This window comes from Nelumbo nucifera, chromosome 4 (genome assembly GCF_055504915.1).
Source record: "Nelumbo nucifera cultivar China Antique chromosome 4, China Antique-T2T, whole genome shotgun sequence".
Classification (NCBI taxonomy): domain Eukaryota; kingdom Viridiplantae; phylum Streptophyta; class Magnoliopsida; order Proteales; family Nelumbonaceae; genus Nelumbo; species Nelumbo nucifera.
The window spans coordinates 35,074,297-35,089,210 of NC_142652.1; the positions used below are offsets into that span (position 1 = coordinate 35,074,297).

The following is a 14,914-nucleotide window of genomic DNA, read 5'->3' on the forward strand; positions in this document are numbered from 1 at the left end:
GAGATACTCATCTAGCTGCTACAAAAAGGGTTCTGTGCTACTTGAAAGGTACTCCAGGGAAAGGTATTCTATTTGCTAAGCATGGTCACATGAAGCTGGAAGCCTTTACTGATGCAGATTGGGCAGGATGTATTGATGACAGAAGGTCCACCTCTGGTTATTGTGCTCTGGTTGCTGGGAATATTGTGTCTTGGAGGAGTAAGAAACAATCAGTAGTTGCTAGATCCTCAACTGAAGTAGAATATAGGGCAATGGCTCATTGTGTGTCAGAATTACTATGGCTATGATCCCTTCTAGAGGAATTGGGGGTGGACTACGAGAAACCAATTATGCTCTATTGTGACAACCAAGCTGCTATCAACATTGCACATAATCCTATTCAACATGACAGAACTAAGCACATTGAGGTTGATCGGCATTTCATAAGAGAAAGAGTCTCTTCAGGAGAAGTTTGTTTACCATTCATCACATCAGAAGAGCAACTGGCTGATATCTTGACCAAGGGAGTTCCAAGGGGGAAATTGACACACTATATAAGCAAGTTGGGCATGATTGACATCTATGCTCAGCTTGAGGGGGAGTGTAAAGAGACTGGGCCGAATGGGCCTTAACAGCCTCTCTTGTAATATCTTTTATTTTATGTTGATGGGCCACACTTAATGGGCCTGTTATTTATTCTTGTTTATTTTCTTTATGTAACTGCCAAGCTAGCCGTCCACTTAAGGGCATTCTTGTCATCATTAAATTTTTAGATCTTAATAAAATAGGGTTAGAGGAGAATGGAGAATTATTTGACTCCTTCTCTTACCTCTTCTCTTCGCCATCTTCTTCTCTTATACATTTATTCAGACCTGTTTTATTCTGCTAATCACTAAGTTTAACCTTGATATTAGAGGACTAATTTACATCTGAAACATGTTGAGAATACAACTTAAATAAGAAAAGATAGGAGAGACAAACTCCTAGAATCTCTCTCAATTAGGGATTGATTAAATCTTTCCCTTAATCCTAGGATTTGACTTTCTTAATTTTATTCAAATCTAATCTTTCCTAAATTTATTCAAATCTGTAATCAATCTCAAATCTTTCTAAATTTGCAGCAAATCCTATCTTTCTTAATTTGCCGCAAATCCTATCTTGTCGACACTCCCCCTTAAGTTGGTGCAGAGATATCTATCATGCCCAACTTGCTAACTTGAAGTTCAAATGGTTGTCTCAACAAGCCCTTAGTCAAAACATCTGCAACTTGCTGCGTGGTTGGTACAAACGGAGTGCAAATTATTCCTTCTTCAAGCTTCTCCTTTATAAAGTGTCTGTCAATCTCAACATGTTTAGTCCTGTCATGTAGAACCGGATTATGAGCAATGCTGATAGCTGCCTTGTTATCATAATATAGTTTCATAGGAAAACTCACTGGTCTCTTAAGATCTGCTAGCACCCTTTAGCCAAAGAACCTCACACACTCCTTGAGCCATTGATCTGAATTCAGCCTCAACACTACTTCTAGCAACTACACTTTGCTTCTTGCTTTTCCAAGTAACTAAATTGCCCCAAAGAAATGTGCAGTACCCCAAAGTTGACCTTCTATCAGTGATCGAGCCTGCTCAATCCGCATCTGTATACACTTCAACCCCTCTCTTCTCATTTTTCTTGAAGAAGAGTCCTTTTCCTGGTGTGCCTTTTAGATACTTAAGAATTCGATACACAGCTTCAACATGTTCTTCGTACGGGGAGTGCATAAATTGACTCACCATGCTCACAGCGAAGGCAATGTTAGGACGTGTATATGACAAGTAAATCAATCTTCCTACTAGCCTTTGGTATCTACCCGCATCTACTGGAACCCCGTCTTTAACTTCTTCGAGCTTAGCCTTAACTTCTAAGGGAGTGTTTGAAGGTTTGCATCCACTCATTCCAGTTTCTTTCAAGAGGTCTAGAATATATTTTCGTTGCGAAACCACAATGCCCTTCTTTAATCTAGCCACTTCCATTCAAGAAAGTACCTTAGCTGGCCTAAGTCTTTAATCTCGAATTCCTTGGCTAAGCTCTGCTTTAGTCTGCTCATCTTGTCTTTGGTGGATCTTTTTGTGAAAAGAGTATGATCAGATTGTCCTTAACTATATCCCTGACCTTTAATGAACCTTGTAAATCTTTCAAACCAGGCTCTGGGAGATTGTTTAAGTCCATATAGAGACTTTTTTAGCTTGCATACCTTAGTTCCACACTTCTTAGTGAAACCAGGTGGAAGCTCCATATATACTTCTTCTTCCAAGTCTCCATTCAAAAAAGGCATTCTTCACATCCAGCTGATTCAATGGCCAGTCAAGATTAGCTGCAACAAATAAGAGTAGTCGAACTGTATTTAGTTTCGCCACTAGAGAAAATGTCTCAGAGTAGTCCACTCCATATGTCTGAGTAAAGCCTTTAGCTACTAGGTGGGCCTTGTATCTCTCCAAGGATCCATCTGAGTTGTACTTCAGAGTGAACACCCATTTACAACCAACAACTGTCTTTCCATCCGGCATATCCACTTTCTCCCAAGTAGCATTCTTTTCCAAAGCTCTCATCTCCGAAAAAATAGATTCTTTCCACTCAGGAACATTTAGAGCCTCCTGGATACTGTTAGGAATGGATACACTAGACACTTGTGAAATAAAGGCACAATATGAAGGTGAAATATTTTTGTAAGATACAAAATTTGATAGAGGATGTTTTGTACAAGACCTAACACCTTTCCTAAGAGCAATGGGAAGATCAAGCTGACTGGAAGAATTAGAATGACCTAAAGGAATATTTTCAGGGATTTTTGGAGAATTATCATGAATTTCATGATCCACCCTCAGATCAGATTCTTGTTGATGCTGCGGAATAGTGCCTCTCCTTTTCAGTGCTAGATGTTCCCTTGAATATACAAGACCTTTATACTGTTTCGCACGCATCTCTGTTGTTTCAGATTTTTCATTTTGAGATGGCATCACCAAAGGTTGTTCATTTTCAATATTTAATTCATTTGTTTCCACTGATTTTGTATTTTCTGCCTCACTTTCTGTCAGTGACTAGTTGTGAGGAACATCATTATGGACAAATTCAAACATTAAATTAGAACCATCTAAAAGACCATCTTCACTAGTGTTTCTCTCCCCCTGAAGATGGGAGTGTCTGTAGTATGAGGTTCCTTCAAAGAATGTGACATCCATAGTCACAAACATCCTTTTCAAAACTGGATCAAAGCATTTGTAACCTCTCTGATTAGTGGGATAGTCTACAAAAATACATTTATGTGCTTTTGGATCAAGTTTTGAATGTTTAGGATCATGGTTATGAATAAAGACCACACTTCCAAAAATTTTTAAGGGAATGTTTGTCACTAGCCGAGAGTTTGGAAAACAGTCAATGAAAATCTGTATGGGTGTTTTAAAATCCAAAATTCGTGTAGGCAGTCTGTTAATCAAATAAGTGGCTGTTAAAATGGCTTCTCCCCAAAGATACTTAGGAACCTTAGTTTGAAAACTTAGGGCTCTAACAACTTCAAGGAGATGTTTGTTTTTTCTTTCAGCCACCCCATTTTGTTGAGGTGTATTATTACACGAACTTTGGTGTACAATTCCTTTCTTAGCAAAAAAATTCCCCAACACATTGTTAAAAAATTCCTTTCCATTATCACTTCGAAAAATTTTAATCTGAGTCTGAAATTGTGTTTGAACCATGTTATAGAAAGTTTTAAACATAGTTTCAGCATTAGATTTCTCTTTTAAAAGGAAAACCCAAATGATCCTAGTATGATCATCAATAAAAGTAATGAACCAACGCTTTCCAGAAAGAGTTGTTAATCTAGAAGGACCCCAAACATCACTGTGAATCATGGTAAATGGTTTTGATTTTTTATATGGTTGAGACGGAAAAACAGCACGATGATGTTTTTCTAATTCACAAGATTCACACTTGAAAACCGAATGATTTTTATTCATGAATAACTTGGGAAATAGATGCTTTAAATATTGAAAGCTAGGATGTCCTAATCGATAATGCCATAACAAAACTTCACTGTCACTAGAAACAGAGATAGAATTTAAACAAGTCTGTCGGTCTTGCCTTCCAAAGGTTGGTCTTTTATAAAAGAGGTAGAGACCACCATCCTGTTTAGCACCCCCAATCATCTTCCCCGAGGTTAAATCCTGAAATTCACAACAAGAAGACCAAAAATTAACTCGACAATTATGATCAAGGGTTAGTTTGCTGACAGATAAGAGATTGTATGATAGGTTAGGAACATGCAGAACATCTTTGAGGTTTAGAGAAGGAGAAATAGACACAGTTCCTTTCCCAGCAACAGTAGCAAAGGAACCATCTGCAATTTTAACCTTTTGATTCCCTGCACAGGGTGTATGTGAAGAAAAGAATTGTGAAGTGTCGGTCATATGATCAGTGGCACCTGAATCTAATATCCAGGAGCCATTAGACCTGGTACAAGCAATGGCTGCAGTGAAAAAATTACCTGACTGGGCTAGAGAGCAGGATGGGTTAGAATTTCTTAACGATTGAGATTGAAACATTTTATATAAGTGCTCTATTTGTTCCTTTGTGAAAGGAAGAGACTCTGAGGATGATTGTTGTCACTGTCTGATTTTTTCTTCCAACCTGCTGGTTTCCCGTTCAGCTTCCAGCAGGTTTCCCGAGTATGCCATGGCTTTCTACAATGATCACACCAAGGCTTTTGCTTTCCTCCTCGTTTATCTCTGTCTACGTCTGCACCTCGGGCCACAAGAGCGGACCCTTCATTCTCAGTTTTTGTTTCATTAACATTCTTCAACATCACTTGCCGCCGTGCTTCTTCTCTACGCACTTCTGAAAAAACTTCTCTTATAGTAGGCAAGGGCTTTCGCCCTAAGATACGTCCCCCAACCTCATCGAGTTCTTTATTCAAACCAGCTAAGAAGACAAAGACTCGGCCTCTTTCTATCTTCTTTTTGTACCGAGCACTATCACTCGGACTTTCCCATTCTTCTTCTTCAAATAAATCCAGCTCCTGCCAAACAGCCATCATCTCATTATAATAAGCAGTTACTTCACGCTTACCTTGTTGCATCTCCCACATTCGGGTATTCAGTTCGAACAGTTGTGAATGATTGTCCAGATCTGAATAGGTTTCCCTAACAGCTTCCCACACATCGCGAGCCGTTGGCAGGAACATGAATGGTTTTCCATCCGCAGGATCCATAGAGTTGATCAACCAGGCGGTAACCATTGAATTTTCAGAACGCCACTGCCTGTACTTTGGATCATCAGTGGCTGGCAGTTTCACTTCGCCATTCAAATAGCCGAGTTTCCCTTTGTCGTCGATCACCAACCGCACGGACTGAGACCACTCGATAATTTTTTCCATTCAATTTGTGAATGGTAATTTGAAGAGAATTCTCAGAAAGATAAATGGCCGCTAACTGAATACCTCCCTCCGAAGACGTCACACCATTGGTAGCATCCGAAGAGGCTGAACCAAAGCCAACCATGGCGGCCTTAAAATTCATGATTGGACCCTAAAGCTCTGATACCATGTGGCAAAATAAAGAGGAAGAGAAGAAGAAATAAAGAGGGAGAGAAGAAGAAAATCTTCTGTATTGATAATGTGTTGATGAAACATGTTGAGCATACAACTTAAATAAGAAAAGAAAGGAGAGACAAACTCCTAGAATCTCTCTCAATTAGGGATTGATTAAATCTTTCCCTTAATCCTAGGATTTGACTTTCCTAATTTTATTCAAATCTAATCTTTCCTAAATTTATTCAAATCTGTAATCAGTCAAATCAAATCTTTCTAAATTTGCAGCAAATCCTATCTTTCTTAATTTGCCGCAAATCCTATCTTGCCGACACAAAGATATAAATAAACATAAATGTTTTTCTCAAAAAAGAAAAAGAAATGTTTTTCAATGTTGATGACTGATGGGGAAGATGGAGAGTAATGTACAATCTCACATATGATCCAAGAAAAATTAACTATGATTATTCTTTTGAAATTAATATTTTAAAGCAAAAATAGAAAAACTAAAAAGAAAAAACACGAAGACTTAAAAAATTGTAAGTTAAACAGGCATCTAGAAATTACATCTTCAAAGGTAAACGACACATTGCAGCAACAAACAAATAATTAGCAAATACTTTGCATGATACCAGAAATAAGTTCCCAATCTAATGAGCTCTACTTGACTCACCTGCAGGGAGAGAACAACATTTACAGCATCATACAACCTCCTTGAATCCAGTGGTTCACCCACAATGTTTGATGAAATCTTTGACAACAAGAGAACTGCCTGAACAAGAAAATTGAATACACTAAGAAGGTAGTATAAGAACTCCTGAGTCTATACAATAATTTACCTTCAGTCCTTCTGCTGTGCAGTCGGAGATGGGCCATCCATGATCTGCAGTTGAGAACGGCCATGCTCCTTTAGAAATATGGCGATACCAGTAGCTAAGATCACCAGGGCAATCTTCTAAAACCTTCAGTAGAAAAGAAAGCTGATCAAACAGGAAGAAAAGAGGAGTATATGATGGTATATGAGAAATATCTCTCTAAAGAATTAAGGATTAAAATCACCTGTGAGTTTTTTATGTACTCGTGTGCTTTTCTAAGAGTTGGACCATACTCTTCAGTGAGATTAGATGCAATAATTGCTTGAACAGCAAAAGCAGTGTCCCACAACTGACTTCCATTGTATCCCTGTAATTTTATCAAAATGTAAAATGGAACTAAAATTCAGAAATGAATTGAGAAAGTAGGGATATGCAGATAATTGCCAATGGAACCTGCAGTAGGATAAAGATAGATTCCACAGGGCAACGATGTTTTAAACAAGCATACTCTTAAAAGTAGGAATAATATACTTATGAAAATAAATAAAAGGACAAGCTGAGTATTATATCCAAACCTGCATCTTCATGCCATCTTCAGCAATCCACAAATAATCATATATTCTTGGGAGATGCAACTTGAATGCCTCTGTGTTAGGATCTTCTACCCAACAGCAGAGCATATTTAAAACCTGATATTTTTGGTAAAGATCAGTATCTCAGTTCAACAAATGAAGAAAAGATAAACAGGTTATATAATTTTGTTTCCTTGTTTTTTCCTGTTTCATTGGAATATGGAAAACATTCCATCTGTGTGCGGGCATTGGGTATGCATATTAAAGGGTGTAATATAAGACCTATTAGAAACCTATCAAACATAAGTGACATGAACACTAATAAATCATGTTTGTATATGCCACAAAAATCAATGCAGAAGCAAACCACAAATAGTTCATGAGATCATCTTGCCAAAAGAGCAAATAAAGTGATTCAGTTACAAGTTAAATTAATACTAAAGCTGAGATAGTGAATGAACAATATTTTCTCTGAAATTTCTGGATTTACAATTTCTGAAATATGGCCAATCTCCATCAACAAAACGAATTTTACACATGGAAAAAACAAAAAAAAAAATCATTGGTTTCCATGGTATTCATACCTTGTTTACAGGTCCAATGCATATATACCGAGTATTCTCATCTTCATAGTGTATATGTTGCATTACAGTGAATAGAGCTTTCTCCCTCAATTTTTTCCCAGGCCAGCTCATTAGGATAGGCTCAAGAACCTTGTGAAGAGATGCCCAAAGAAGATCCTGTACTAGGGGATGTGGGTAATATAGATCTTCCTGAAATAAAAGTATAAAAAATTTTTTCATGTCTACATGAAGAAGGAAGCAAGAACCATGAATTAAGGAATTATGAAACCGAAATCTTGTATAGAAATGTCTCTTCCTTTCTTCTATTTAATCATTTCTTGCTCATGAAAAAGACAATAGCACAAAGTTCCATTATTGATAAGAAAAGATAATACTGGTTGACAGTGTCAAAATATTAAAGATGATTTAGGATGAACAAACCACACATTTTATCACAACTAATAATAGAATCCATTTCTTCATTCTGATAATCCTCGTTCTATTCTATCTATTTAGTAAGTTATTTATATCCACTCAACAAAGAAAGCATTTGGTCCTTCCAACCAACAAAAACTTTCACTTAACAATTCTGGAAGTTAATGGGACTAAATGCCACTAATTAATTGAGGCAATTTAAATAACATTCGAGTTGCACATGACTGAATATCTCTCATTATAATAAAGAATAATAGAAAACAAGGTCTTCTAGCCTAAAAAACACAGCACAGTAGATGGCCTAGAAGATGGAAATAGAAACCCTTCAAACTAAGCATTGTTTATGGAGTTTGGGAATCACAATTAATTATTCTTGTTATTAGCTAACAATAAAATTTTATTGGAACAAGAAAGAAAAGAGTTATAATGTCATAAGGATACAGTATATTACCATGCATATCAAATCAATTTTATGCATATGACTAGAATTTTAAGAGAAATAAGAATAGGGGGTGCTGATCATACTCATTCTCTAAAAACATACAAGGACGTGAAATCAAGTCTACATGCTAAATAGGGATTCCGAATTTGGCTCCACATTCCACATAACCTAGTAAACCCTCTGGTCATTCTGGTGGCTTGATTGTTAGTTTTCTTGTTGCCTTCTTGCTACTGCACTTGAACAACTGTGGGTCTTCCTTTTCCTCTGTTATCCATCATCCATCGCATGTTGTATAATGCTACATGTTCCATTGTTATGTCTCTAGACATTAATGCAACATCAGGTCCCAACAAGAAAATAGATGATGAGAGAATTAGCACTAAGCATGCTATTATAATCATGGAGATTGGTTGATTGTCACCATACATTATGTTTTTTTTGGAAAGGTAATTGTCACTATACATTCTACGAAATATTTTCTTGATGCAGGGGTATTATAACTTTCTGCAACTTATTCACATGAATAGTTACTCAATAGATTATATGTGAATCCTTCACTTTGAACTATAAAGACATTCTCCTTATGATGTCTGGACACTCACAATAGTGGCCTTGTGCTTCCTTCTGAATGGTACACTAGTTGAACAAGCTCTTGCAATGCCTTTTCCTTCAAACATTGGCACTCAGAACTTGAAAACCGCTAGAATTTGATATACTAATCACAAAATCATACATCGTACTGGCAAATCATCCTTGTCATATATGCAACATTCAGGTTTCCAAGTTTTCTCAAGGAAAAGGTTACGCTTCCACCAACTCAACAAGATTAATTTGTTTGTTATTTTTTCTTTGGCCATGTGAAAACCTTTCTTTATGGATCATACATATATTAGTGGTCTTGAGCCAAATTTCCTTCTCCAGTGATTACTTGTCGAAGCTTAAAGTTTATGCTTTTGTCGCTAAGAGGAGCAACAATTAGAACTTAAACATTTAAGGGCTCAACTACAAGTCAATCTAAAGATACAAATCATGAGAATGCATGAAAGCACTTTGAAACATCAGATTTATTTTATCAATATTGACAACCAAAAGAATTTACTAATAGTGGACTTTTTGAATAGCAAAAATTAAATATTTGATATTGAGGGCCATATCCATAAGTTGACTTTTTCAAGACAGTTTCAGTTATGGTCATAATATTACTGCAAAAGCAGCAATTCCTGTCAATGTTGTGAGACATTTGTAAATATAGTAATGGAAAGACACCAAAGCACTTATTAAATTCGAAATCATACTGACAATATGTTGGTGGTATTTTTCGAAATTCTAGGATACATTGCATAACTAAATTTCATATAGTTCCTTTGGAAAAAGAAGTGAATGATATAACAAAGATATTGAAGATATTCAGGATCATGCATGACCAACCTTTGCACATTGGTTCCTTGCTTGATTCCAATCCACTTCATGATATGGGACTGTATAGAGCTCCTTTCTCAAGGACAAGATTGTTGGTGTGATTGGACCAACAAACCTCTTCCCGTACAAATATGACATTGGCAAATAAACCATCCTGCAGTGGCACCACATCCTTCCTATGCAGCCAGAAAAGTTGAAGCATTTAGAATTAGCATGTATAAGTTCTCCGATAAAAAGTTATATGTACAAAAAGATGTGTAAATCAGAGGAGGATGCTAAGTGGATGATGGGAAAGACCAGAAAGGATAGATTTAGAAACAGGCACAATCAGATAAAACAGAGGCACGTTCTTTTATACAACTCAATAAAGATTAAAAGTTAACAATTGAAAAACAAATAGTGCTCAGAAGTAGCCCCAATAGGTGAAAAGATAAGAAAAAGATAATTAAAATGGATTGCCATGTACATAGATGACAATGACTGCACCAATGAGGAGTGACTTGGTGCAAGTATAAAAAACAAGGGGAAGGCCAATGAAAATGGTGTACTGAAGTGGTAAAAAATGATCTAAAGGCTTATAACTGAGCAGAAAAAATGGCTCTTGATAGAGCATAGTGAGAGGAACAGATGTGTTTAGCTGACCTCAAATACTTGGGTCTTGGGGTTAAGTTTGAGTCGAGTTGACTTGAATTGAGTAAAGCAAATTTTCCTTTTTGATACAGAAAAAATGACAGTTATACTGCAGGAAATACAAAAGGTAATATAGAATGGACACTTTTCTCGAGGACTAGATATTAAGGTCTCAAAGTAAATTTGCTCTTAGTGAAGCAAATTGTCCTCTTTGATACAGAAAAAAATGACAGTTATATTGCAGGAAATAGAAAAGGTAATAGAGAACTGGTGCCTTTCTTTCTGTAGCCATAGATAAGGAGGAAAAAAAAAACACAAGCTTATAGAAATACTTTTGGAATTTTTAAGACTTGTCATGTAGCCATTATGCCTCCTACAAATCATTTGTGACTTCCTTTAACCTTTCTCATCCTGCTTCCTCCAGTGATTATCAACAAAAGAAAATGTAGAGAAACTGGTGTGGGCCCCACAGCTGTGGGGCCACTCTGTCCATAGGGTAGAATGTACCTAGTCTATCTGTCATGTTATTCTGTTATTCTAGTTGTTATTTACTTTTCAGTTTTATATTGTTAAGTATTATGATGTAAACACCAAGGGCAGATGTGTCCTTTCATGTAACTAGCATAACATATAAATATTAAATTGAAGTGGCGGCGGCAGATCATTCAGAATCTGTCCTTCCTTTCAAACCTGTGTTCTACTGCTCTCTCACTAATCTTTCTCCTCTTTCTTCTTCACTTTCTCTTCTGTTCGAACCTGAAATTCCTTAGTGCCCAAGACTGATAGCAGTCTTGATCATCTTCAGAAAAAAATTCCACCAACTTCTTTTTTTTATTTTTGGGTAAGTGGTCTGTGTATTTGTATTACTTAATAAGGGGCCACCCCCCAATCATCTACAGAGTATTGAATTGCATAATTTACTTATAAAAACCAAAAATAAAAATATGCACATTAGAACAATCTTCAAAAAATGGACTCCCAATGGAAATAGAGATGCTTGGTTGTGTAGAGAGACTGGGCCGAATGGGCTCTAGTATTTATTTTTTTATGTTTAAGCAGTGTTCCTTATGTTTTATGTGTTAATGGGCCTGTTAACCTCTTTTTACTTTTTCTTTAAGATCTTTCTTAGCTGGCTGCCCACTTAAAGGGAAGACTTGTAATTATCCATTTTAATTAAGATTAACAAAAGATTAGAGACGGAAGAGAGAAATCATTTGACTTCTCTTCTTCTCCATCTTCTTCTTCTATTCTGCTGTAATCCTTTTCTCTGTCATTCTTTTCCATTTTTCTCAGATTTTATTTCAGATTTGAAGGACATACTTGCATCTTGGTATTAGAGCAGTTCTTTCTTTTTTGTTTTTCCCTATTTTTTCCCATACACCCTTCAATTAGAAGTGTATGGAGAGATAAGTTCCTGACCAGTTGCAGTAGAGGGAAACTAGGGTATCTCATAGGCAATAAGGTGAAACCTGCAGAGACAGACCCTGCATATGAGAAATGGATGCATGAGAATTACACAGTGATTGGATGGTTGGTTAACTCTATGCAGACCCATGTAAGTCAGCATTATCTTTGGATGACCTCAGCCAAGGAGATTTGGGATAGTGCTACAGAAACATATTCACATAAGTTGAATGTTGCAAGAGCCTATAAGCTGAAGAGTGATGTGAACAATCTGAGACAGGGGGAGAAGAGTGTAGCAGTCTACTATTCCATGTTGAAATCATTATGGCAGGAGATTGATGTTATGGAGTCAGTTGTGTGGGAGAGTACTAAGGATGCAGAGATTTTTAGAAAATTGGTGGAACAAAATAGGGTGTTTGAGTTCCTTACAGGACTCAACCCTGAGTTCAACATTACTAGGCAGAAGAGCCTAGCCAAAGATGAGGTTACACTTGCTCAAGCATATGCTATGGTACGTAGTGAAAAGAGTAGGTAGCAAGTACAGTTACAGGGACCACCTACAAAACACTTAGTGCATGCCGGAATAAAGCCAAAGGGACCGAATGAGAAGAAAGAAGTGATATGTGAATACTGCAAGAAACCGAGGCATACTAAGAACACTTGTTGGAAACTTTACTCGGATCTTCTCCCAGATAGGTTTCAAAACAACAACAATAACAATGACTTTAATAAGAAGAATCGTTAGATTGGTAAGCCTAAGAATGTTAATGTTGCCACAGTGCTTGAGGGTGGAAATAAGGAAAGTGAAGAAAGATCATCTATGGAGCAGTTGACAGCTATGAAGGCAGAGTTTGAGAAGTATGGGAGGTTACTTAAATCACTTGGAGATCACTTTTTTAGCATCCAACCCTTCAGGCAACACCTCATCATCCACATTTGCTCACTTAGGTACTCGTGCTTAAATCACTATGGAGCAGTTGACAGCTATGAAGGCAGAGTTTGAGAAGTATGGGAGGTTACTTAAATCACTTGGAGATCACTTTTTTAGCATCCAACCCTTCAGGCAACACCTCATCATCCACATTTGCTCACTTAGGTACTCGTGCTTCTACAAATCATGCTACTGATTCAAGTAATCATAAAACCCCTTGGATTATTGATTCTGGTGCATTAGACCATATGACTAGTTTATCTAACCTCTTTTGTACATATCAGATCCTCTTTGGTAGAGAGAAGATATCCCTTGCTGATGGGTCTCTTTCTCCCATCTCTAGCAAAGGAGATATTAAGGCCTCTAACACTCTTGTCTTACCCTTTGCTCTTCATGTCCCCAAACTTAATACCAACCTTTTATCTGTTAGTAGCTTGACTAAATCCATGAACTGTAGCATAACCTTTTTTCCTACCCATTGTGTTTTTTAGGACCTGAAATCTCGGAGGAAGATTGGGAGTGACCATGAGACGAATGGAATATACTTGCTGGACACACCTGATAGAAATCTTGGACCACCTAACGGAGTAGCCTTGGAGTCTGTCTTGTTAGAGTATATTGATAGAGTCATGTTATGTCATTTTCAGTTTGGTCATTTACCTTTTTCTGCTTTAAGTCAGTTGTTTCCCGATATGTTTAAGGGAGTGTCTTTATCGAGTCTTCATTGTGAATCTTGTGAGCTTGCGAAGCATTGTTGACATTCTTATTCAGTAAGCAATAAAAGATCTATTTCTCCTTTTCATATCGTGCAATCTGGTGTGTGGGGGGTTACAAGTATTTTGTCTTCTTTATTGATGATTATTTTCATTATACTTGGATTTACCTCCTGAAATCCTGGGATGAAGTACCAACTATTGTGCAAAAGTTTCATGAACATGTTCTTACCCATTTTAACATTCGGATCAAAATATTTTGGTCTGGTAATGCTAAGGAATATATTGAGAAGAACCTTTCGTCCTACTTTGAGACTTTTGGAGTTATTCATCAAAGTTCTTGTCCTACACTCTTCTACAGAATAGAGTGGCAGAAAGGAAGAACCGCCATGTGGTTGAGGTTGCTAGATGCCTCCTTTTTGCATCTCATGTTCCTATTAAATTTTAGGGGGATGTTGTCCTTACTGCTACGTATTTGATTAACCTTATGCCCTCTTGGGTTCCAAATTTCAAAACCCTGTTTAGCCTTCTCTTTCCGGATGAGGATCTCTTTTCCCTTCCTCTCTGAGTCTTTGGGTGCACTTGCTATGTGCATGTTCATAATCATCAGAGACATAAATTTGAGCCTAAAGCACATAAGTGTGTCTTCTTGGGATATGCCTCCACACAAAAGGGATATTGTTGTTTTGGTCCAGTTCGTGGCCCTTACTTTGTTTCAAGGGATGTCACATTTGCTGAGTCTATTACTTTCTTTGGTATTTTTCCTAAGGGGGAGCATTCTGATGAACCATTTGCTATGTCTCCAGTTGTTCCTCTTCCAATTCCTTGTGAGTCTTCTGTTGAGTCCTCTTCTCCTAATGTCTTCCTTCCATTGTGTCTACCTCACATCTTCCTACTCCCTTTCCTCCAGCTTAATCTCCTATTTTTCCCTCACACCCTATTGTCCAAAGGTGGTACCAAAGACAAAGATTCAGGCATGGGCGAGTTGTTTCTACTCCTTCAATAGAGCCTCTTGTCCCTCACATCACTACTCAGGTAACAGTTCAGCCTTCCTCTGAACCATTTGCTACCTTCCTAGACCTTGACCTTCTTATTGCCTTTCACAAAGGCAAGCGGAAATGTACAACACATTGTATCTCTAAACACTTGTCTTATAGTCTTCTGTTCCCTACCTATTATTCTTTTCTTACCTCTATTTCTACCCATGTGATTCCCAGGTTTATACCAGAAGACTTGTCCAAACCTAAATGGAGGGATGCTATGATGGCTAAACTAGATGTTTTGCATAAGAACCAGAAGAAAAACAACCTACTGAAATAAACAAATTGATTAAAATAGTGCAGAAAACCAATAGAGAACAACAAAAACAGAGAATCAAGAAGAGAGAAGAGGAAGAAGAAGCTGACAACAATAAGGGTTCGAAGAGATATTTTCGAATGCTAATCCTCTCTTAC

General features: G+C 37.2%; 1 protein-coding gene across 2 annotated transcripts in view; it reads right to left on the reverse strand.

Moving 5' to 3' along the window:
* LOC104607389 (cycloartenol Synthase) overlaps positions 1-14,914 on the reverse strand; it is an 81,456-nt gene that overhangs the window by 20,565 nt on the left and 45,977 nt on the right. For both annotated transcript variants that reach the window (XM_010273030.3, XM_010273029.3), the window contains exons 8-13: positions 9,792-9,958; positions 7,508-7,696; positions 6,927-7,040; positions 6,596-6,718; positions 6,376-6,498; positions 6,210-6,308 (exon numbers count right to left, since the gene is read on the reverse strand). In XM_010273030.3, coding sequence (XP_010271332.1) covers positions 6,210-6,308; positions 6,376-6,498; positions 6,596-6,718; positions 6,927-7,040; positions 7,508-7,696; positions 9,792-9,958 — 815 coding nt within the window. The remainder of the gene's footprint in view (positions 1-6,209; positions 6,309-6,375; positions 6,499-6,595; positions 6,719-6,926; positions 7,041-7,507; positions 7,697-9,791; positions 9,959-14,914) is intronic.